The following is a 21,578-nucleotide window of genomic DNA, read 5'->3' on the forward strand; positions in this document are numbered from 1 at the left end:
ACGTTGTATTGCGATTACTTTCGTACAATTGACCGAAGTACAGAACTAAAAGTAGATAGATGATCCATATATAATGTAACATACAATACATACATAATATTACAACTTTTTCGCATGTATTCTTGAAGAACAGTGTCTCCTTTATTGTTTATAATACATACGCATATTACATGGGATATACATACTTATGCAAGAACAGGTCGAGGCAGGAGACCATGAGTTGTTAACCTAAACTGTCGTGTTACACTGAATTTTAGAAAAGTTTTATAGAGTTAGTTTGATATATTTTACGTATATCTCTATAAAAGTATATTTTAATAATTGTTTTTCGTAACTCGTTGTCGAATAGTATTCCTGGAAAATGAAACAAATTCTTTGTAGCAAAATAGGGTAAGATCACTTAAATTATCAATGAAATGCATGTAAATTAGAAAAAAAAGTTAATTATTTCAATGACGTATAATTTATGTTAAGGTTTATAACAAACTTGCATTAATTTTTAAACGTTAAGTTTTTGAAATTTTAGGTTATGTTTGCCATTTAATAAGTTAATAAAAATGTTAGAATTTTGAATTAACATTAGTGAATACAAATGATTATTATTCCTGTTTCATGTTGTCTTGAATAAGAAATATATATTATATAAATATTTATAGATGTTATATCATTTACAAATTTTTAGACTAAGCAATTGCTATACACTTATTTTAGGGACAACATTTTATTGTTGTCAAAAACGTCTAGATACTCAGTATCTATAATTAATACAAGATATTTAATGTCAAACAAAATGAGTAGAGTATATCGTCCACTTTTGTCATCTCCACATGTACGTTACTTTGGAAATCCTAATCGTGCTTATGCCATGTTCATTGGAAGAATTTTAAGAGGAGCATTAAAAGTTCGTTATCTTCTATTGGGAGGTGCTGTTGGCGGAGGAGTAACATTACAGAAAGTAAGAAATATTCAATATATTTGAATCTTTAAATCTTTTAATTATTTAAATGTTTTCTATTCCTGAAGAAATATGAACAATGGAAAGAAGTTTTGCCAGATATGAAGTGGTTGGATGATCTTCTTCCTAATACAGAAGAGTGGCAAAATTTTCGTGGAATGTTAATGTCAGTTAAAAATAACATGGCAGACAAAATCGAAATTGGTGAGTATTTAAATGTAATTGTGTGTCTATTATGTGAAAACGTGAGGCAAAACATGAGTTGGGAACATAAAAATGGACAAATATGAACAGATCCACGTGTAAAGCAGTTTGGTGAAGCTAAATATAGAGAATATAGGGAGTGGTTTAATCAGAGACTGGATGATGCTATCAAGGCAGCAGAAGTTGACCAGAATGTTCCAGGTGTGGATGTTTCTTCTAATAGTGAGTTGAATATAATTTTTTTTTTAATATTTATATCATTGCATGCTTAGTATCTCAATATATGTTACTGCTATATATCATATTATTTATCCTTTGATTTGCCTGACGTTTTCTTAATCAATCATTTTTAAATTGTAGTGATAATTTATGTACTAATACATTAATATATTGGACGTTTGATATATTCATTTTGTATGAAGGTTGTGTGAAGATTAATATTTGCTTTACTTAGGTATTACTAAATTGTAGATATTTCTGTATATATATTCTGTATATATATACATGCTAAACGTATCTGCTGTTCAATACATGAAGTTTCTGTTACAAGGCTATTCATATATTATTTCATGTGTACACAGTGTGTATTAGAAAACGTAGGACATTTTTGGGAGTCACATTCTAGTCACAAGGACAATGAGAAAAATTCATGTGCACATGTATTCAAAGACATTTTGTTCCTTAGTTATACGCTATTTTATATTGCGTATGGTGTGATACTTTCTTTAGGATCCATGACTGTGCACTACACAGGATCAGAATATATCTGGGCTTAGTAAGAAATTAAAGGGGATAGCACAACACGCAGACAAGAAATGAACCAGTGTTTTACGCAGTATAAAATGGCGTGTAACTAAAAATCTGTGCATTTTCGGGCATATGTGTAGTTGACCTTTTTTCATCATTTTTGTGTTTATAGCCTATTCTCTAAAAGTGTTTTATATTTTAATATTTTATATTTTATGTTTTTTACCCTGCAAAAATTACATTTTCTAGTATACCCTGTATTTAGATATATTTTCGTTCCAGAGCTTACTTCAGTAAATATATTTAAGTACACTTGTATCTATGTACACATAAAATAATACACAGATACTTGTGTATTAAAAATTAGATGGATTGAAGTACAGACATGTTTAATATATGTGTAGTAACTTTATCTTGATATTGATTAGTAAAAGGTCGAGTTATGAAGTAATAAATATTAATCTTACTACGTGCATTGTAAAATAGAACGAGAAATTGTATACATACAATTACATAAAATAAGAAAGAATTCTTACATAAAATAAGACATTTTCATCTTTTTGCATTCAGAGTATATTATGATTTCCATTACAAATGTCTCTGTAATGGTACTAATGGAGTGTAAAAGGTTTATATAAACAATGCATATACATGATCCATAAAATATTTTTCCTTCTAATGTTACATTTTAATAAATAAATATTAACACATTGACGATCGTTAGTTTCGAAAATCACTTAAAATGACGTCAATGTAGCGTTAAGCGATCGTCATAGTATTAATATAGTGCATCATTACATTCTTAATAGATTAATCCATGGTGTAACAACTCACTTATTTATTGAATATTATTTTATGATATATTCATTTAGAAATATTTTACTATGGTCTGTTCTGTTCAGGTATATTTGACACGATCTCTGCAATAGTAAACCAACTTTATTCAGGTGTGTAAAAATATAAAGAATTATCCACTTTCCATTGTCTTTCCATTCAGCATTTTTTTGTACATAATTGTAGGATAATTCATATTGTATAATAATTTTAATATATTTATTTTAAACAAAACCTAAAATTTTATTCATTTAAGTTAGAGAAGTTTAAATACTGAATGGAACGGACTCATATTCTATTTTCATAGGTATAATCATCATTATAATTAGAATTATTTTTTCATTACTATTTTTAGCATAGCTTGAATAAATGATATAACTATTATTAATTTATCGAAGGTATCATATTTCATATTTCATTAATTTTTAACACTTTGCTGATTTTTATATGTGTGACTATTTCATTTTGCTTAACATTCATGTAATTGCTAAATTAAGTTTACCAGCAACTTGTTTATCAGCAAATTGTTATTGTAATCAATTACCAGCTTTCTTGCAACTGACTTCCATGTATTAAAATTTGAATGTTCTTTTGAACAGAAACAAAGGGTCAACTCATAAACAATACTGTAGCATTTGCTCTACCATTTGTTGATGACAATATTGAAGAGGAACGTAAGAAAGCTCGTATGTACATGTTAGTGTATTGTAATCTTTTTCTTTGGAATTTTTCGAATTACAATTACATGTGATATAACGTAATTTTAAAGAAAAGTCACAAGAGAGATTAAATGCCATGCAAGAGGAAGTGATGCAAATACAATTGAAATATCAACGTGAACTTGAAAGATTAGAAAGAGAGAATAAAGAACTACGAAAACAAATGCTCTTACGTGGCAATCAAAAACTGAGTAATAAAAAAATAAAAGTAATTAATTTACAATTTTAATTTACTTTTTAGTACAATATTTCGCTTACAGTTTGTTAATTATAAATTTTTCTAGAAATCCTTAATCGATATGTACAGTGATGTTTTGGATGAACTTAGTGATTATGATAGTACTTATTCTACCGCTGATCATTTACCAAGAGTAGTAGTTGTGGGTGATCAAAGCTCTGGTAAAACGTCTGTATTAGAAATGATCGCTCAAGCAAGAATATTTCCAAGGTAGTATGAAACATTTAAGTTTTAACATTTTAGCATATTATCACAGTATTTTCCTTCACAATAATTCTGTTTCAGAGGTGGTGGTGAAATGATGACAAGAGCACCAGTTAAAGTGACTTTAAGTGAAGGCCCTTATCATATAGCCCAGTTTAAAGACAGTTCTAGAGAATTTGATTTAACAAAAGAATCAGAATTAGCTGAACTCAGACGCGAAGTAGAATTACGCATGAAGAATAGTGTTAAGAATGGAAAGACAGTTAGTCAGGATGTAATTGCAATGACAGTAAAAGGACCAGGTCTTCAACGTATGGTTCTTGTTGATTTGCCTGGAATAATTAGTGTAAGTAATAATTTAAGTAGAAAAAAATGTATTATTATCCAGTATTTGTTTAACTTACAAACATTTTGCAGACAGTTACAGTTGACATGGCAGAAGATACTCGAGATGCTATTCGACAAATGACTCAACAATACATGAGCAATCCTAATGCGATTATTCTTTGTATCCAAGATGGATCCGTGGACGCCGAAAGAAGTAATGTTACAGACCTTGTGGCTCAAATGGATCCTTCTGGCAAACGAACAATATTTGTTTTAACTAAAGTATAGCAATGAGAATATTATTTTAATCTTGATACACTACTGTGTGCAATTTAAGATTTGGCAGAATTAATTTTATAGTACATTGATATCAATAGGTAGATTTAGCAGAGGAGAACTTGACCAATCCTGAACGCATTCGCAAAATATTATCTGGTAAACTATTTCCTATGAAAGCATTAGGCTATTTCGCTGTTGTTACTGGTCGCGGAAAACAGGATGACAGTATACAAACGATCAGAGATTATGAGGAAAAATTTTTTAGAAATTCGAAACTTTTTAAGTATGCAAGCATATACAATTTTGGGTATTTTATTATTAATTGTTACTTTTTAACCACTTTCATGAATTTAAATAGGAATGGTCTAGCAATGTCTGGTCAAGTTACTACGAGAAATTTGAGCCTTGCAGTTGCCGAATGCTTTTGGAAAATGGTGAGAGAAACTGTAGAGCAACAGGCAGATGCATTTAAGGCAACTAGATTTAATCTTGAAACAGAATGGAAAAATAATTTCCCAAGGTAAACGATATAACAAGAAACACTCATTAAAAGTTTATAAACTATTTCACAACTTATTTTAGCCTGATGCTATGTATATACAATTTATATATGGTTTAAATTAAACAAATAACAATGCTTGAATTTTATCTAGATTAAGAGAACTGGATAGAGATGAGCTTTTCGAGAGAGCAAGGGGCGAAATACTAGACGAAATCGTGAATTTATCTCAAGTTTCTCCAAGGCATTGGGAAGAAGTGTTAATGGCTAAAATTTGGGATAAAGTTAGCATGCATGTATTCGAGAACATCTATTTACCAGCTGCTCAAAGTGGAAATCCAGGTGAATTACAAAACAATATCGAATATTTTGTAAACAAATGATAATAACTTTTACAATGTAGGTACATTTAATACAACTGTTGATATAAAACTGAGACAGTGGGCAGAACAACAGTTACCAGCTAAAAGTGTTGAGAGTGGCTGGGAATCATTACAACAAGAATTTCATCATTTCATGAACCAAGCAAGACTGAGTGCTGATCACGATGATATTTTTGATAATTTAAAGAATGCAGTCGTTAACGAAGCAATGAGACGTCATTCTTGGGAGGAAAAAGTAAATTTATTCAATAACTTGTATCTTGTTATTTACACTTAAATAAGTGAGAACTCATAATTGATAAAATATTTTTAGGCATCTGAAATGTTACGTATTCTTCAACTTAATACTTTGGAAGATAGAAGTGTAAATGATAAAAGGGATTGGGATCAGGCAATACGTTTTTTAGAAACCTCTGTTAAGGAAAAATTACAAGCCACAGAGCAGATTCTACGAAATATGCTTGGCCCTGGAAGAAAAGAGAGATGGCTTTATTGGCAGAGTCAGACAGAGGAGCAACAAAAACGAGCAGCCGTGAAAAATGAGCTAGATAAGATTCTGTATTCAGACAAAGTAAGAGGAAGAAATATAACTCTTAATTATTTTATCATATGTATTACATTATTTTTTAGTAGACCAAATTCTCTAAGGGAACTAAACTAAAATAGAACTTTAAAAACTACAAAATATTTATATTATTTACATTAACAGAATCATGCTCCAACTCTCACACAAGATGAGCTCACAACAATCAGAAAGAATTTACAGAGGAATGGTTTAGAAATGGATAATGAATTTATTCGAGAAACATGGCATCCAGTTTACAGAAGATTCTTCTTACAACAGAGCTTAGCAAGAGCCTACGATTGTAAAAAAGGATATTTCCTGTACCATACTGGTCATGAAGCAGAAGTATATTAATCAGGAATTGCTTTTAAAAAATGTCTTAATTAAATAATTGAAAGACGCTTGAGTTTAAATATTTTTTAACAGATGGAATGTAACGACGTAGTCCTTTTTTGGAGAATTCAGCAGATGTTGAAGGTCACTGCCAATGCACTCCGACAGCAAATCATGAATCGTGAAGCTCGTAGATTGGACAAAGAGATAAAAGAAGTATTAGAAGACTATAGTCAAGATACTGAAATAAAGCAAAAGTTATTGACTGGCAGACGAGTTACGTTAGCTGAGGAACTTAGTAAGTTTTTTCAATGTTACATACAATTTAAGTATATTTCTACTATAACTATATTTATCTTTTATTGCAGAACGTGTTAGGCAAATTCAAGAAAAACTCGAGGAATTCATTCAGGCATTAAACAAAGAAAAATGAAAGGAATGAATAGGAAAAAACAGGTACTGAAAAACTAGAGGTGTACATGTGTGATAAATGACGCAGTAGCCCTGGTGGCTTATGTATGAATGCTTAGGTATTAATTTATTTTTCTTATTTGCTGAGCGATGTAACACCAGATATTTACTAGTCGTTGATTTTTACAAGAAACTGTACAACAGAAAGTGATAAATGCAGTTTGATTTTTAATAAATTTATAAAGCTAGCGCAACAATTGCAATTAACTGCTAATTATACATTTAACAATATTTTCGTAACAAATTTGTTCAAATGCAAGTATATTTCTTAATGTCAAGTTATCAGTCGTACCGAAACAAAAAAAATCTAAAATTTCTAATACTAACACTTCAGCTATATACGCATACATTAAATGGTGCGTCTTTATGAAATAAAAAGAAATATATTTCATTCTTACACACGTTTATCATGTACATATAGGAAAATAGCAGTAATTATTACACCTTGTGTACATACTTCCGCGTACATAACGGATGGAACAGACTTTGTATGGATAGCAAAATAATTGAAATAAAGGAGTAGAACCATAAGTAGTCGTTGTATTTAAATTGTGTTTTTTCAGATAGATACATTTTAAAGCATTTTTAATTGAAATCGTTCAATAGATAATCAAAATAAAATATTTGTTCTAAGAAAATGAAAAAGATTATCCTAATTTGCATTTAGTTTTCTCTTGATAGAAGTCTATGTAAACATTGTTAGATTGCTTCTTTCATTGTATGATTTGTTCTAAGAAATTTGTCATCAACATTTAGTAGATTTGTTCACTAGTTACTTGACTTGAAAGATAAGTTGTTTGTATAAAAGTGGCAGAGATTATTAAAATATGTAATTTATATTCTAGTACTTTTTCGTGTACTGTGAAATTTACAACTATAATTCGTAAAGGCATAATTTTACATATAATATGGTAGAAACATATTAAAAATATCCTTTTCGTTAAGATTTAATTGACAGTAGAAGTCGCTAGGTCTACTGATGGAAAACTACATTTTCCTGTTTAGTTCATTGTTAAATTCTGTGAAGACTAATAAGCTCTTTGCCTACTATCACAATGTAATTACAATATTAATTAATAACAAATAATTTGTACTCGGTATTATCAATCAATTGCAATATCAGTTTTCCGTTAATGCCATTTGTTTTATGTTTATTTGTATTGTTAAGTTCAAATGATCTAAATATTATACTCGCGTATTGGTACAGTAAAAGAACTCAAAAAGGGAAATAGATTTCAACTTAAAAATTTAAATAACAGAAATTTCTGTCACTACTTTCGCTTATCGTTTTTCTACTAGATCTTTTCTAGACTATGTCATTACTTTATAGAAATATAAATATTATTTTTAGTAATTAAGTAACAAATTAGCATATTATAATAAATTTAATAAGTTAATTGATCAAAATTTGAAGTAAACTTGCACAGATGATATAAAAAAGTACTCAATTATAGAAATTGTGTATTGAATTATAATTGTTACCATGGGCAAAATGTGTAGTAAAAACATATGTTCGTTGGTAAACAATTAAATAGTAGCTAAAGTATAATTTTTGTTGAATTATAGTTGCATTGTGATGATGGACAAAGGACTTAACTGTGAGTTAAAATATGTATCCTATTATTTTTGGTCCGAATGATATAATAAAATATCAATACATTTCATGAAAATTTGTAGTACCTTTGGATCATTTTAAAAATTGTATTGATCAAGGTGAGACAATTTTATTAAAATTACCGGCTACCTGAGAAAATACACGAAATTAGTCTGTGATAATTTCACACCACTTATGCATGAGAAATGTCTTGATATGATTATATTATCTAGTAACGCATTAACGACGCAGGACTGATTTTATTCAAAATTTTATTCAACCTTATTTAGTATATTTGAGTATTTTCAGTACGCATGAATTCCTTTATATCTCACTGATATAAAATTAAATGATGTACATTTGGCAGGAATGTTCACTTTTTTCTTCTTCCTCATTGTTTACAATGTAAGTAACATCAGAATTGGACAGAATTTTACTTGACCTGAAGACCAGTCTAAGTGATACATACCTAATATCTAGGTATGATAAATTTTTCATGGATGAGTTTCTGTAGAAATAATGTCTAACTCTGATCATTACCGTACACTTCTAGGGTTGATAAACCAGCAATAAATAGCGCAACACCTTTATAAATAGGGCTGTACCGATATATTGTTCTAAGTATAAACATTATGTATATATACAATTATTTGGTGGTACATCATTGGTAACACGAAGCGCAATGTTTCGCTGAAAATCAAGAGGAAAAAAGCGTTATTATCAAATGGACGAGGTAAACGACACTTTATCGTTTCTTTGTTTATCAAATCCTTGATTAATTTCTAACGCATTGTTTCCCGGAAACATGTGTGTCGTTAACAGAACAGTGATAATTTGTACAATTACAGGGAGAACGCCCGTTTGCAAAACTAGATCTCTTTGTTTAAAGATTATACTAGCGATAAAGAATATTCCAGAAAATGTGTAACCTTTGGTCAATGTTTCCTTTAAATCGGGAAAACTATCACCACAGAATTAAGTTTTTACTGCGTTACTAGTATCCTGCACGTCTGGAATCACGTCAAAACCAGCTACACCATCGTTTTGTCCAATATCTGCCGTATTATAACTGGAAAAGGAACATGCTGGTGCACTTCTGGCTGTAACCACTGGTGCTTCTGGGAGGAGAGACGTACGCTCTGTAGCACTTCCCCAGGCTTGCTGATAAGCACTTCGACCACGTATCCTGCGACTTAGTGATGATCCTACTACACCTAGATGCTCTTTAATATCATTGTGTACATCAGACACGTCCCACATGGCCCTATAAATTGTAATCGAGACGAATTTAAATAACTGGAAGTATTTCAAGTGTAGATAGACAAAGAATATTAATGTTTAAATTTTTGATTACCTAAATGCATCCCACCATGCTTGACCTTGCGCTAAATTTACAAAAGGTTTATAGGTAAAACTGTAATGGTGAGCTACAGCTGCCAAAAACATTTCAATGCAAATTAGGAAATCCTGCAGTTTCGATGATATATTTCTGATATCATCTCTGTCATTTGTATTAAAGATACTTGATATGACATCAAAGTACACTAATAGTGCAATAATTACACCTTGACTATAAAATAAAAAAGAATAGGTTTGAATATGTATCTGTCGTATAAAATTTGCACAATATATAAATTTAAACTTACAAGAAAGAGAAGAAGACAACAGCTTTGATACACAAAAACTTGCCAATAGGCTTCATTGGTTTTAGGGCCTCTGCATTGGCACGATAGAAAAGTACTAAACAGTACATGGCAACGAATTGTGACAAGTTATTTACAGCAATCATGTATGGAAAAGCTACATCTGTTCTGAATTCACCTTCTCCATATACTCCATTGATTTCACAAATACTGAAAAAATTCAGTTTTCATTATTAGCAATAAAAATAATTCTAGATCCTTATACTATTATAACAAATTTTGAAGATTCATTATATAAAATATGTACATGGATATTAAAGTTGATATAGGCCTAACAGCAGTGTATTGCAATATCCCATGTTTGCACATATGTACAAATTCTCTTCCCATCTCCCAATTAGGCAAACAACACAGAGGAAACATATGATGTACTTGAGGAGACATTTCGAGTCTGTGCTCTAACTGACGATCCGCATCCAAATAGGCCAATAAATACATCATAAAATTGTATATTACATATGCCTCATAACATTCTCTTAAACTGTCCACATATATACTACCCTCCGGATAAACTAAACCAAGCCACTGCATGAATTTAAAAGGTATTATTATAAAATGTAAAAAAGTTTTATTATGTATTTTAAAGAAACATAGGTGTATACATACAGCATTGACTGCATAAATTGGAACCATCCATAATATCCTAAAATGAGTAACGAATTTTAGTTAACTGAAATTGTTAATTGTATTCAATTTTTCTATTAAATTAATGAAAGAATGCACAAATACAACGAATTGTAATATTTAATGAAATCATTGTACTGCATCACATGTTACTATAGTTTCTTAAAACTTCTGTAGCTTATACTTTAATGTTTTCTTATTATTTTTGCACATTCAAGAAAATTGTTGAAAACTTTATTAAAAGACAAGAAAAAATAGATTATTTCAGGTATTTAACTTTCATATAGCTGTGTATTTTCAGAACATTTAATATACAATCATATTAGATTGATTTTTACATGAAAACTATAAAAAATAGTTTAAAAAGTTATATAAATAAATTTAGAGTTTAATAGAGTTTAATATTTTTTTAAGAGTTTAATATTGTTTTCATTTGATATCATAAAAATTATTAATTTATATTTAATATCATAAAAAATTACTTATTAAATTTCAAATATAAGTTTATAACGTATAAACTTGCTTGAATTCATAATTCTTAACATTGTATACATATTAATATCTCAAGTACATTCAATAACAATTAATCTTGTCAATTATTAAGTGCAAATGAAATTTTATCTGAACTTAATAAGAAAGTGACCTTTGATTTGTTTAGCTGTATCAGTCATAATATTATCTCCATTTGAAGTGTTTCATCTATTTTCTAACTGCAGCTGAAAATACACAATTTTATTCTTCTTGTGCTATATAAATTTCACTTACAAAGTACACAATAAAAAACTAGATCAAATACAAAATCCTTTTGAACATTTATTAAATATTAAAATATATTATTATTATTTTCATATTGCGATGAAAGATTTATTTTAATCAACTTTGATAATGTATAGAATTTGAAAACCATACAAAGTAAATTTACTATTATTAATATCCATACATGTGTTTGACTCTTGACCTTTACCTTATCAAAGATCAATCAATAAGGTTCTTTGACCTTGATGTTTTAAGAAAAATGTATACTATATTATAATTACAGACAATAGTCTATTCATGACAATACTACTATAAAGTATTTAATTCAATACACAAGGTAGTTACAGGAAAGGATTTAGTTGATTATTAATTTTCTTAGATACAAATTTTGTGTTTTGTAAACCAACATTTTTTATATATCTCTGATTTGAACTGAATTTCATAAATATAAAAGTAGAACTGTTTTTACTTGTTCTTAGAGGCTATTATTTCACAAAGCAGGAAGCTTTATTTAAATTATAAAAAAGACTACTTCAAAAAAATATTGTTTTATACAACCATTACTAATCAGGAAAAGAAGAACATAAAATATTTTTGCAAACATGAACGCACATTATTTTTACAACACATTAATTTCTTAACTTACCTTATTATATACTTTTGCAGCCTGGGTTGAGTATAATATATCATGTGTTGAACAATTTCATAAAAAGCAATAGGTAATGCAAGCAGCACAAATGCACCTCCCACAAGTGCACCTTGATCTTGCTCTTGGAAACCATTTCTAATAGAGTTAGCTAACAAAATCGGCACCAAAATTACAATAAGGAGTGCGTACAGGCAAGTCAGAACTGGCAAAATCCATAGTCTCCAGCGTCGACAAATTGAAGCCATATCACTTGGTGAGATTGAAACGGACCGACGAAGTATCACATAATTTATCAGTCAAATCAACTTGAACTTTTCAAAGCGCAAACAATAATATTTGTTTGTCGCGCGACAAACCGCTTTTGATTTTGTCACGTGAACATAAATCCTTTCGCTATAGGTTATGGTGAACCTTAATGTAGTTACACGTACAGAACAGATGGGTGCATTTAAACGCTCCAAACGTCGGTGTTCCCATCGAATACGAAGAAAGCAAAACACTTTTTTGTTGGATGAGCTTGTTTCGCGTCTCTCAATGCAACAATTCCAGCAAAGGCGTAAACATGGCAAACGCGTAATAACGTGTTAAAAAAAATCATAACAACCCTGCCAGACACTGAATCGTTGATCAACCAACGAGTCAGCTGACGATGACAGTACAAAAGGGGGGAAATCTCTTTTTGCACCTTTGCGCTTACAATCTATATTCAGTAGTTCTAATACGCGCAATGATCAGCAATGATCAGCCGTGGTATTAATTGCATTTATTCGAATTTTTCACAAATTTATTTATTTATTTAAAAGAGAAAATTTATTATATTACTTATTATAATAAATCTAATAAATTATTAGGAAACAACAGAAGTAATTGACAATTTACTTTATTTATTTATTTACAGCTCTTGCTAATGCTCAAATCGTTCAATATCCGAATCAAGAATAAATACTCTAAACATGTATAATTTATTTAAATAATTATATAAATATATTTATTTATTTAATTATTTATTTAAATAATTATTTAAATAATAAACATTCACTCATTTATTTTTTATGTTGACGAATAAAAGGTTATTTTTATTTGTTATTATTTGAATATTATTGTAAACATTTACTTAAAATAATATTATAAGGATTTCTCAAATTTAAAAATATATCGATTTAAAACAAATTATTTAAAATAATACACTTTGCTTTATAGCAAAAAAATTGCGTAAATGTAAGTATACTAATTTGAAATTTTACAATATATACATGTGTATCAACATAAGTATGGTACTCCTTTCCCGGAAGTGTTCGTTTTTCATTAGATAAATTATTGCTATAAATATTATTGCTTCGGAAAACTAGCAAGAAACTCCTTATTATTATTTAATCTTGGAGATTCACAGAAAGTAGTCGTATTGAGGATTGGTATCATATATGTCTAAGAATGAATAATAATTGAAAATACTCGTTAACAATATTTAAAAAAGAGAAAATTATTTAAAGAGGTGGAGATCGTGACGAGGAAAATTCTAGTGTTTTTAGAAGTTTAACGTTGGTGTCGATGTGAAAGATTCATGCGGAAGACGAAAAAGCTACATCCGTTCTAATGGCGTCAAGACCCAAGCACTGTTGTCACATTTTGTCCTACAGTGTTTCAATATTTTGCTTTGTTTATGTCGTTCAATTTTCGCGAGAAGAATTCAAGAAATCCATCCGAGCTTGCGAAGGTCGGTACAAGGAGGTCGGAGAAGATCGCCTTTCTCCTTGCACAATAAATTAAACGGCAAGAGAAATTTTCTGTGAGCTTCGGGTGCAGTGACCTTGATTTTGCTGTCATTTCTAAAGCATGCAAGTGCGCGAAATTTGAATTCTGTTTTTGCGTTCAGTCGATAAAGATAAGAAATAAATAATCCCTGTATTTTTTATTTTTCATTATTAACTATTGGAAACATTTATTAATTTGCATTGGTGTTAATTGCAGTTTTTAATCAAATTGAATACATTTTTTATTTTGGTTGCAGGCACAAGCAGCTAGCTTTTTTAAATGGAAAGGAAATAATCATAGAAAAGATTTTCTCAGTTTAGCAGTTGACATAAATAATTATGGAAGTTACCACAGAAGAAGCACAAGCAGTGCTGTTGGAAGGAATGGAAGGTGCTCAGTATATCACTATTCAGAGGGCTGATGGAGAACCGCTGAGTAAAAGCGTTCCTCTTTTAACATTAAACGGAGAATTAATCTCTGAAGGAATGGTTGTTGATATGATTAATGCTGGCGTTGGCACAGATTATGGCACAACAACACAATATTATGAAGCAGATGATTTGTTGCAGCATGATTTGACAGAGGTAATTTTTTATTCTTTCTGTTGATCTACCAAAAGTTGAATTTCAACTTTTCATGTAGGAAGACCGTAGACTTGCAGCAGCTTTAGTTGCAGTTCAACTGCAGCAACAACAAAAGCAGCAACAGCTTCACAGTCAATCTCAACATGAGGATCCAACTTTACCAGATGTTTCTCATTTGGAAACTTTAACACCCGTCAATACATATTCCATTCAAACTGTACCAGAATCAAATGCTCCACCTGTTTATCCAACTTTACAACCTTTCAAACGAATTACACATAATGTAAAGCAAGAGTTTATAAGCATAAAAAGTGAATATGACGTTGATGTATCAGCAGAGAGCAGCGAGGATGCTGCACCAAGTTCTGGACCAAAAAGATCTTTACCTCACAAAAAGAGAATTCCTCGAAAACTCAAACAACAGACTAAAAAAAACTCGGCAAAGAAAGATGGGAACAGATTGAATTCAGATGCCATGAATGCAGATTCATCGGGAGACGTGCAAACTCATATGTTTAAATGTGAACTATGTAGTTCTAGATTTAGTAGTCAATTAAAATTTTTTGAGCATCTGAAGGTGATTTGAATGTTTACATATTCATGTGTCTAGATTTTGTTTTTTCTAAAACATTTATTTTATACTTCAGGTGCATTATGAACCTGTGAAACAGGAAACTAGAATAGCACAAGCAACAAATACCAATATTACAATATCTGTACCGGAAACTGTCCAAAATCTTGAAAATACTGTGATTGAAGAATTTAGTGAACCTGAAGATCTCATGGAAGGCATCAGAGGTGTTGGTAAGTATATACTAGCAGGAATGCTACAATTTTTTAACATTTCATATTTAAATGATTAGAAAATTCATCAAAAAAGAAGTGTTATGAAGAATCGTCTAAAAGAAGTACTCGAGAGGGTTTAGACTGTTATATCTAATAGAAGATATGGTGAAACAGTCTAGACCTTATCAGGAATCATGGATGCGGTTATTTCAATTTAGTTTATTAAATGATATACATCAAATGTTTACAGTGGAAGAAACTGGTGCTCATACAGATGATGAAACAGAATCTCCTCTGTCTACTGTAAACAATGAATCACCACTGTGGACTATTACCGATGTTACGGAGCATGTACACAGGGACCATGTGAAACCACCGGCAGTTAACGAGAGCTTAAATGAAAAAGAAAAGACTGACATTCCACAAACAACGAAAAAAAAGAAAATATTGAAAACACGAAAGTCAAGTATGCACATATCCATGCAAATGTTACATCTTTCTTTGATTGATACATTTTAAACAGAATCCTTTATTTTCATAGATGATGAATTAACTTGTCCACAATGTGATCGGTCATTCCATCATAAAAATAGTTTAGTATATCACATGCGATCTCACAGTGGGGAACGACCACATCAGTGCGAAGTTTGTGGAAAGAGTTTCTTTGCTGCCAGTGCATTAAAGGTAATTATACATACCAATATAGTACAACAATTCATTTAAATGTTACATTTATTACTTACATCAATTACATTTATTAATTAATTGATTCGAAATGTAGGTACATAAACGCCTTCACAGTGGTGATAAGCCATACAAATGTGAAGAATGTGGACGACATTTTCGTCAGTGGGGGGATTTGAAATATCATTCAACGAGTATCCATTCAGAACAGAAACAATATCAATGTGAATATTGCGGTAAAGACTTTGCAAGAAAGTATTCTTTGATTGTTCACAGAAGAATTCATACTGGTGAAAAGAATTATCGATGCGAATACTGTAATAAAACCTTCAGAGCAAGTAGTTACTTACAAAATCATCGGCGTATACATACTGGAGAGAAACCTCATCCTTGTACTGTATGCGGGAAACCCTTCAGAGTGCGAAGTGATATGAAAAGGCACATGCACACGCATTCTAGGGGAAGAACTGAGAGACCTCTGAACCGGATTATAGCAGGAAAAAGTTTAGAGGAAGATGAGGACGACAAAAGATCACAACAGCAAGCAAAAACTATACAAGATCTAGTTAGAGATTTGAAATTAGAAGTGGACGCAACAGGAGTTGTAGAGATTGTCCCACCGGATGATAATCCTGAAAGCATTTTGCCACATCCCGGAGGACAAACTTTAGAATATACAGTAACAACTGCACAAGATACGAACTCAGAAAGAGATCCGTTAGAGGCAGTTGTACGCACTACAGATAACATGTAAGTTTAATGAGTATTATTATGTTATAAATTATGAAAAGATTTGATCTTTCATGTTATTATTTTTATAGGCAGTATTTCTTCATGTAACATCTACTGGGATAAAGTTGAAGGTTATGGTTGTATTGTAATACATAATAGTATAAAGTAATACGAAAGGTCTGCACAAAGGTAATGCTTTGTGAAGCCACAGACCTTTCTTGTAAATGACTGATCAAAGTGCTATATATCTACGCACTGCCTATATAATGTGCATATAGTGTACTTTCCAGTTTCTCTGCCATATGCTTTTTAAAAAAGCGCAAGTCGTAATTGATATAGCGTTTAACTTTTTTCAAGACTGTTTTTAGCAGAAAATTTGTGAAAGTACAAACCAGAAGGAAAATCCTAAAAGCTTATATAATTACATAAAAATATACATATACTGTACTATAATTAACAGTAATCGAGGTAATACTGTACATGTACATTTTTAAATTTAGGTAAATTAGCCGATTTATATCGCAAATCGTCGTGGAAAAATATATTTTTTACATGGAGACATTTATAGAAATACTGTGGTCCACTTTTTATTGCATTCGTCGTAGACAAAAAGATTGTAGTTCAGTCTTAGATAATCAAAGGTGTTGAAGATGGTGCAGGCACCGTATTATTTGTATCAATGAAAACTTGTAAAAGTTGAGCCAAGTCCCTGGATTCGAGTGCTGTATTGAGCCTTTCAGCAGCATCCTTACTATTGATTCTGAAATGTATAGGATGTATATATAAAATGCAATAATTTGTCCAATATTTTTAACTTTTTAAAAACAGCTTTTTAAAATTGTTTTTGTTTTTAACAAATGTAAATACAGAATAGAGATTTTAGCCTATTACAAATAGAATAATCAATGAATAATATCAACAAAATTATTATCAATTATATGTATCATTTATTTTTCCTATGTCGTATTTTAAGTTATGTTCCTAGATATGTTTTTTATTATAATTTATATAACATAGTTTACAACATAAAGTGATCGATATTTCAGATAAAAATTAGGATGAAAAATGTTGACCTAAATTTAAATTTATATTAAAATAAATAAGTAATGTTTTTAAGTACATATATACATTGAGAAATTTACGAAAAACAAAACTGAGGTACAAGATTTTGTTCATTAAAAATAAGTTTCGCAAGTTAATAGGTAAAAGACAGATGTTAATTGTAATATATTGTCAATATATATCATATTATTTATATTTATTAATGCATTACCTGCGAGACCGTTTAGCTCTCTCCCAATCAACGTAAAGATCAGTAACGACTGCATGTAGCCTGTCTAAAATTTCATTATCTTTTGCCATTTGTGCCTTAATTTCTGATTCTGTTTGTATCAACTCTTGGTATTCAGAGCATAAATTGTCTTTTGAATTTTCTTTCAATTCCCATGCTTCAAGTGCATTTAAAATCTTTACTTTTGTAATTAACTCGTAGGCAGCATTTAATCGTGGAAGAATTAACTGCAATACCCTTGTTATGCTGCCCTCCACAACGTCTATAAAGATATGTTATGTTACTAATTCTTTTTATATTTTGTTTGTTATAGTTTACAAATTTTTAACGTTTTTGTTATAGAGTAGTTAAGGTTTGCACACAGAAATAACGCACCACAAAATACGTCTAACTTGATTTTCCTCTTTGTTGCTTCTCGGGTTAATATATCTCTGAGAATTATGATACTTGATATGTTTTCTCCAAAAATAACAGCATTTCCTTTTCTGAGAATTATTAAGTGTAAACTTTAAAATAATCAAATGCAAAATTTACAAATTAAAAAACTTACTTATATGTGCACTTTAAGGTAGTGCCTATGAAAGATGAAATATATGTCAATGTAGCTTCACTTTCTTGCAAATGAGGCCTTTCAGGAATATCAGGTAAAGCTAATGAAAGCCAAGCATGCATCTGAAGTATGTATAAAAGTATTTAGACCCTGCAGCAATATTGTTTGGTAAACATAAACTTACTTCTGCAACAGTGAAGCTTCCAATTAATCTTAATTCATTAAAGGGTCCTCCAGGAGACTCTATACTATTATCATCATGTTGTCTCACATGAAGAGAAAGGGCGCATATAGGTATTGATATTCTGCGACAACACTTTGGTTGTACCTAAAGTACAAAAGATTCTTATGTATTTACTTCATATTTCTAAAAACAATTGAAGATATACCTGTGAAGTCACATAAACGTGTAAAGTGCCTGGTTGGCCTTCTATAGTTCTTAATCTCATTTCAAGATGATTAACGTTCACCTGTTAAAACAGTAACTCAATTATAAAGTTCTATAAATATTGTCAATTGTTTATAATATTTTTAAACTCACTTGACAACGGTAAGTAGCAAGAACAAAATTCCCTTCTCTAGGGTTACACATTGAGAGACTTACTACTGCACTATTGCTTTCTACATCCAATAATTCTATTGGTGTATCTGATTGTATTAAGATATTATCAATTGGTGTATCAAGTTCTACAGAAAGTGAGTATGATGCATCTTCTTTATTCAAAATCATTCTGGGAACAGTGTTTAATTTGATTGTCAATAGACTATGTAGATGTAGATATTAATTCCTATGATGATTTACTTATATAATACGATTTGACCAAGAATGATTACCTATGATTTATTGATAAAATTAGTGGCGCCAAAGGATCAATTGTAAAAGTAGCTGCCTCTTTTTCTTCATTGAGTTTTTCCTGTAGCTGTTGTATCTCCATCTTCAACTTTGCTAACCCATCACTTTGATCAGTTTCCAGAAGTCCAGGTGGTCTAGTTGTCAAACCAAATATTCGTCCTGAATATGTCGTAACTAGAACTTCAGGATATCCTGCAGCACCAATTATTCCACCTCCTATTGAAGTGATACTTTCATTGGCATTCTAAAAGATAGATATTTAGAAAAACATTTACATTGTTAAAAACTTCTTTCTGTGTAATAGTAAATTTGTTATAGTTCAAATTTTAAACAAGACAAGGAAAAATGCAGAAACATAAAAGAAGCTAAGAAGAGATGAAAGGAGGCAGAAAGGATATAATAAAGCAGATAAAAGATTTTAGAAAATAAAACTTACGTAACGGTAGCGAAGAGAAGATTGTATATCCTCTTCAGGAAAAGTGTAGATTTCAATAGTACCATCTTGTCGACCCACAAGTATATCTGGGCCATCTTGTAATTCATACATATCCAAAGATGTGATTTCAGAGCCTGTCATATTCAGTAGCCAAGTGATTCTTAAAGTTTTATTACCTTGAAGAACTAATAATCCTACCTTGCCATCTATAGTACCAACTAGAACACGTTCTTTAGATTCTACGTTGCCTTCTCTATAAAAGTACAAAGAATATCAATGTGTTACTTGAAGTGAAACATATCTGGACCTCGGAGCCAGAGTCTAGTAAGTTCACTTATTTTCTGTGTAATATACTTGGTCCTTCGGTCCAGATATATATTTTATAAACAGCTAAATGTAAAATAATTAAATATTAAAAACCTGTACAAGGATAGCACAGTAGGTACACTTGGAAGTCTAAGGACTACTGGACTTTTTGTAGTATGCAGAACTCGTATCTGCAGGAGATAAAGTTTAGCAGTAATTGAGTAAGTTCAAATTTTTAATAAAATTTCCTAACATTGAAAAATTGTACAATGCACAGCATTATGATAAGTTAATTTCTTACAGCACAATCACCGCAAGCAAGAATTGCATAGACAGTAGTTCCTTCAGCAGGCAAAAGTACAACATCATATAAGATTTCACCTGCTAAGTAGGAGTCAGCATCTTTGCATTCATGATATCTATGATATAAATCTCTGGCACAAGCTGCAAGATCTGGACCAAGTACATACCTACCAAATTAAAGAAATATGGTGAAATATAAATTCGTAAATTATGTAACACGTAAACTCACATTGCAGATATGGGATCTATAAGATTTGTATCAAACTCTAAAAATAGTTTTCCTTTCTTTGTGAAACCTTTTACAGTATTTCCATATGCTATAAATATTTTATCACGCGCATTACCACCTAGAACTAGTTTGCTGATTTTTGGTCCTGGTAGAGATTTGAACGATATTTGTAGTTCTCCTTTTTTCATTCCTATATTGAAGATCAGTATAAAGTAAAATTGCTTAAAGTATAAGATTTTAATCAATTTTTAAACATAAAATTTATATGATCTTAACCATAGACATGAAGGACACCATCATGATCAGCGACAGCAAATTTTTGTGTTTGTCTGTGCTCTGTAGCTGAGAAAATTTTTGTTGTACCTCTAGATGTGACACCTACAGCTGCATAATCTATTCTTGATAATGGTAGAGTCATTTTAGAAAGCAAAACTTTAGATATTATTATAGATTTATTAAATCAGAATTTGTTTTTTTTTTCTTCAATAGTGAACAAACTGTATAAATTAAAGTCTAAAGTAAGTTTTAGAAGAAAGAAGAAAATAAAACACTGTATTATGATGTGCAGGATTTTCCTTAAAACATTGTTTTCAGTAATACTGTAGTATATTTTCGTCGCACATGCGCGACAATCAATTTAACCATAGCAACAAAGTTTCATAACAGATTACTCTTCAAATATAGTTTTAGAGGAAATATGTATAAAATATGATATAGACAAAGCAGGATGTTAGACAGGAATATCATCGGAAGAAAAACAATAACAAAAATGGAGGAAAAGTAGTATATTTAAAATCTATATAAAGTAAAAGTCTGAACTAGAAATACATAAAGTAGAAGAAGAATATATGCATGTCAATACATTTGAAAAGAACAAGAAGAAATATTTACATATACAAAAGCAGAAGAAAAATTTCAAAAAGAGCTTATTACAGAGTTAAAGAGATTGGACCTTTTAAAATGAGATTATTATTATAGCCATATTTAA

General features: G+C 30.3%; 4 protein-coding genes across 10 annotated transcripts; 2 read left to right on the forward strand and 2 right to left on the reverse strand.

Annotated features, from left to right (window-relative positions):
• The first annotated feature begins 76 nt into the window (after positions 1-76).
• Positions 77-7,301, forward strand: Opa1 (Opa1 mitochondrial dynamin like GTPase). Of its 5 annotated transcripts, none has more exons than XM_076389501.1 (18): positions 77-390; positions 712-955; positions 1,024-1,159; positions 1,250-1,381; positions 2,809-2,853; positions 3,340-3,426; positions 3,510-3,667; positions 3,744-3,907; positions 3,983-4,247; positions 4,319-4,510; positions 4,606-4,790; positions 4,866-5,027; positions 5,161-5,348; positions 5,410-5,624; positions 5,703-5,960; positions 6,099-6,299; positions 6,381-6,585; positions 6,656-7,301. In XM_076389501.1, the coding sequence occupies exons 1-18, from the start codon at positions 362-364 to the stop codon at positions 6,718-6,720; spliced, it is 2,931 nt and encodes a 976-aa protein (XP_076245616.1). In that variant the 5' UTR covers positions 77-361; the 3' UTR covers positions 6,721-7,301. The 5 variants fall into 5 exon arrangements, with proteins under 5 accessions (XP_076245616.1, XP_076245617.1, XP_076245618.1 ...); XM_076389502.1 differs by having other exon boundaries at positions 1,250-1,360; XM_076389503.1 differs by lacking the exon at positions 2,809-2,853 and having other exon boundaries at positions 78-390.
• A 1,645-nt stretch (positions 7,302-8,946) lies between these two features.
• On the reverse strand, positions 8,947-12,726 carry LOC143186093 (transmembrane protein 184C). 2 transcript variants are annotated; one of them, XM_076389508.1, is made up of 7 exons: positions 12,082-12,726; positions 10,662-10,698; positions 10,303-10,580; positions 9,999-10,205; positions 9,707-9,922; positions 9,282-9,616; positions 8,947-9,042 (listed from the first exon to the last, which is right to left on the reverse strand). In XM_076389508.1, the coding sequence occupies exons 1-6, from the start codon at positions 12,327-12,329 to the stop codon at positions 9,328-9,330; spliced, it is 1,275 nt and encodes a 424-aa protein (XP_076245623.1). In that variant the 5' UTR covers positions 12,330-12,726; the 3' UTR covers positions 8,947-9,042; positions 9,282-9,327. The 2 variants fall into 2 exon arrangements, with proteins under 2 accessions (XP_076245623.1, XP_076245622.1); XM_076389507.1 differs by having other exon boundaries at positions 8,947-9,616.
• Positions 12,727-13,682: 956 nt separating this feature from the next.
• Positions 13,683-17,202, forward strand: LOC143185883 (uncharacterized). The gene is made up of 8 exons (XM_076389178.1): positions 13,683-13,798; positions 14,093-14,420; positions 14,479-14,997; positions 15,068-15,224; positions 15,457-15,672; positions 15,748-15,890; positions 15,988-16,640; positions 16,712-17,202. The coding sequence occupies exons 2-8, from the start codon at positions 14,175-14,177 to the stop codon at positions 16,728-16,730; spliced, it is 1,953 nt and encodes a 650-aa protein (XP_076245293.1). The 5' UTR covers positions 13,683-13,798; positions 14,093-14,174; the 3' UTR covers positions 16,731-17,202.
• Positions 17,203-17,249: 47 nt separating this feature from the next.
• LOC143185882 (BBSome complex member BBS7) lies at positions 17,250-21,378 on the reverse strand. Of its 2 annotated transcripts, XM_076389176.1 has the most exons (13): positions 20,867-21,378; positions 20,591-20,780; positions 20,360-20,528; positions 20,173-20,249; positions 19,753-20,005; positions 19,298-19,560; positions 19,005-19,194; positions 18,853-18,933; positions 18,648-18,791; positions 18,464-18,585; positions 18,289-18,398; positions 17,896-18,175; positions 17,250-17,382 (listed from the first exon to the last, which is right to left on the reverse strand). In XM_076389176.1, exons 1-13 carry the CDS (start codon positions 21,006-21,008, stop codon positions 17,250-17,252), a joined length of 2,154 nt encoding a protein of 717 aa, XP_076245291.1. In that variant the 5' UTR covers positions 21,009-21,378. The 2 variants fall into 2 exon arrangements, with proteins under 2 accessions (XP_076245291.1, XP_076245292.1); XM_076389177.1 differs by lacking the exons at positions 17,250-17,382; positions 18,289-18,398 and having other exon boundaries at positions 17,924-18,175.
• Positions 21,379-21,578: the final 200 nt, after the last annotated feature.

The sequence above is a fragment of the Calliopsis andreniformis genome, chromosome 12 (genome assembly GCF_051401765.1).
Source record: "Calliopsis andreniformis isolate RMS-2024a chromosome 12, iyCalAndr_principal, whole genome shotgun sequence".
Lineage (NCBI taxonomy): Eukaryota > Metazoa > Arthropoda > Insecta > Hymenoptera > Andrenidae > Calliopsis > Calliopsis andreniformis.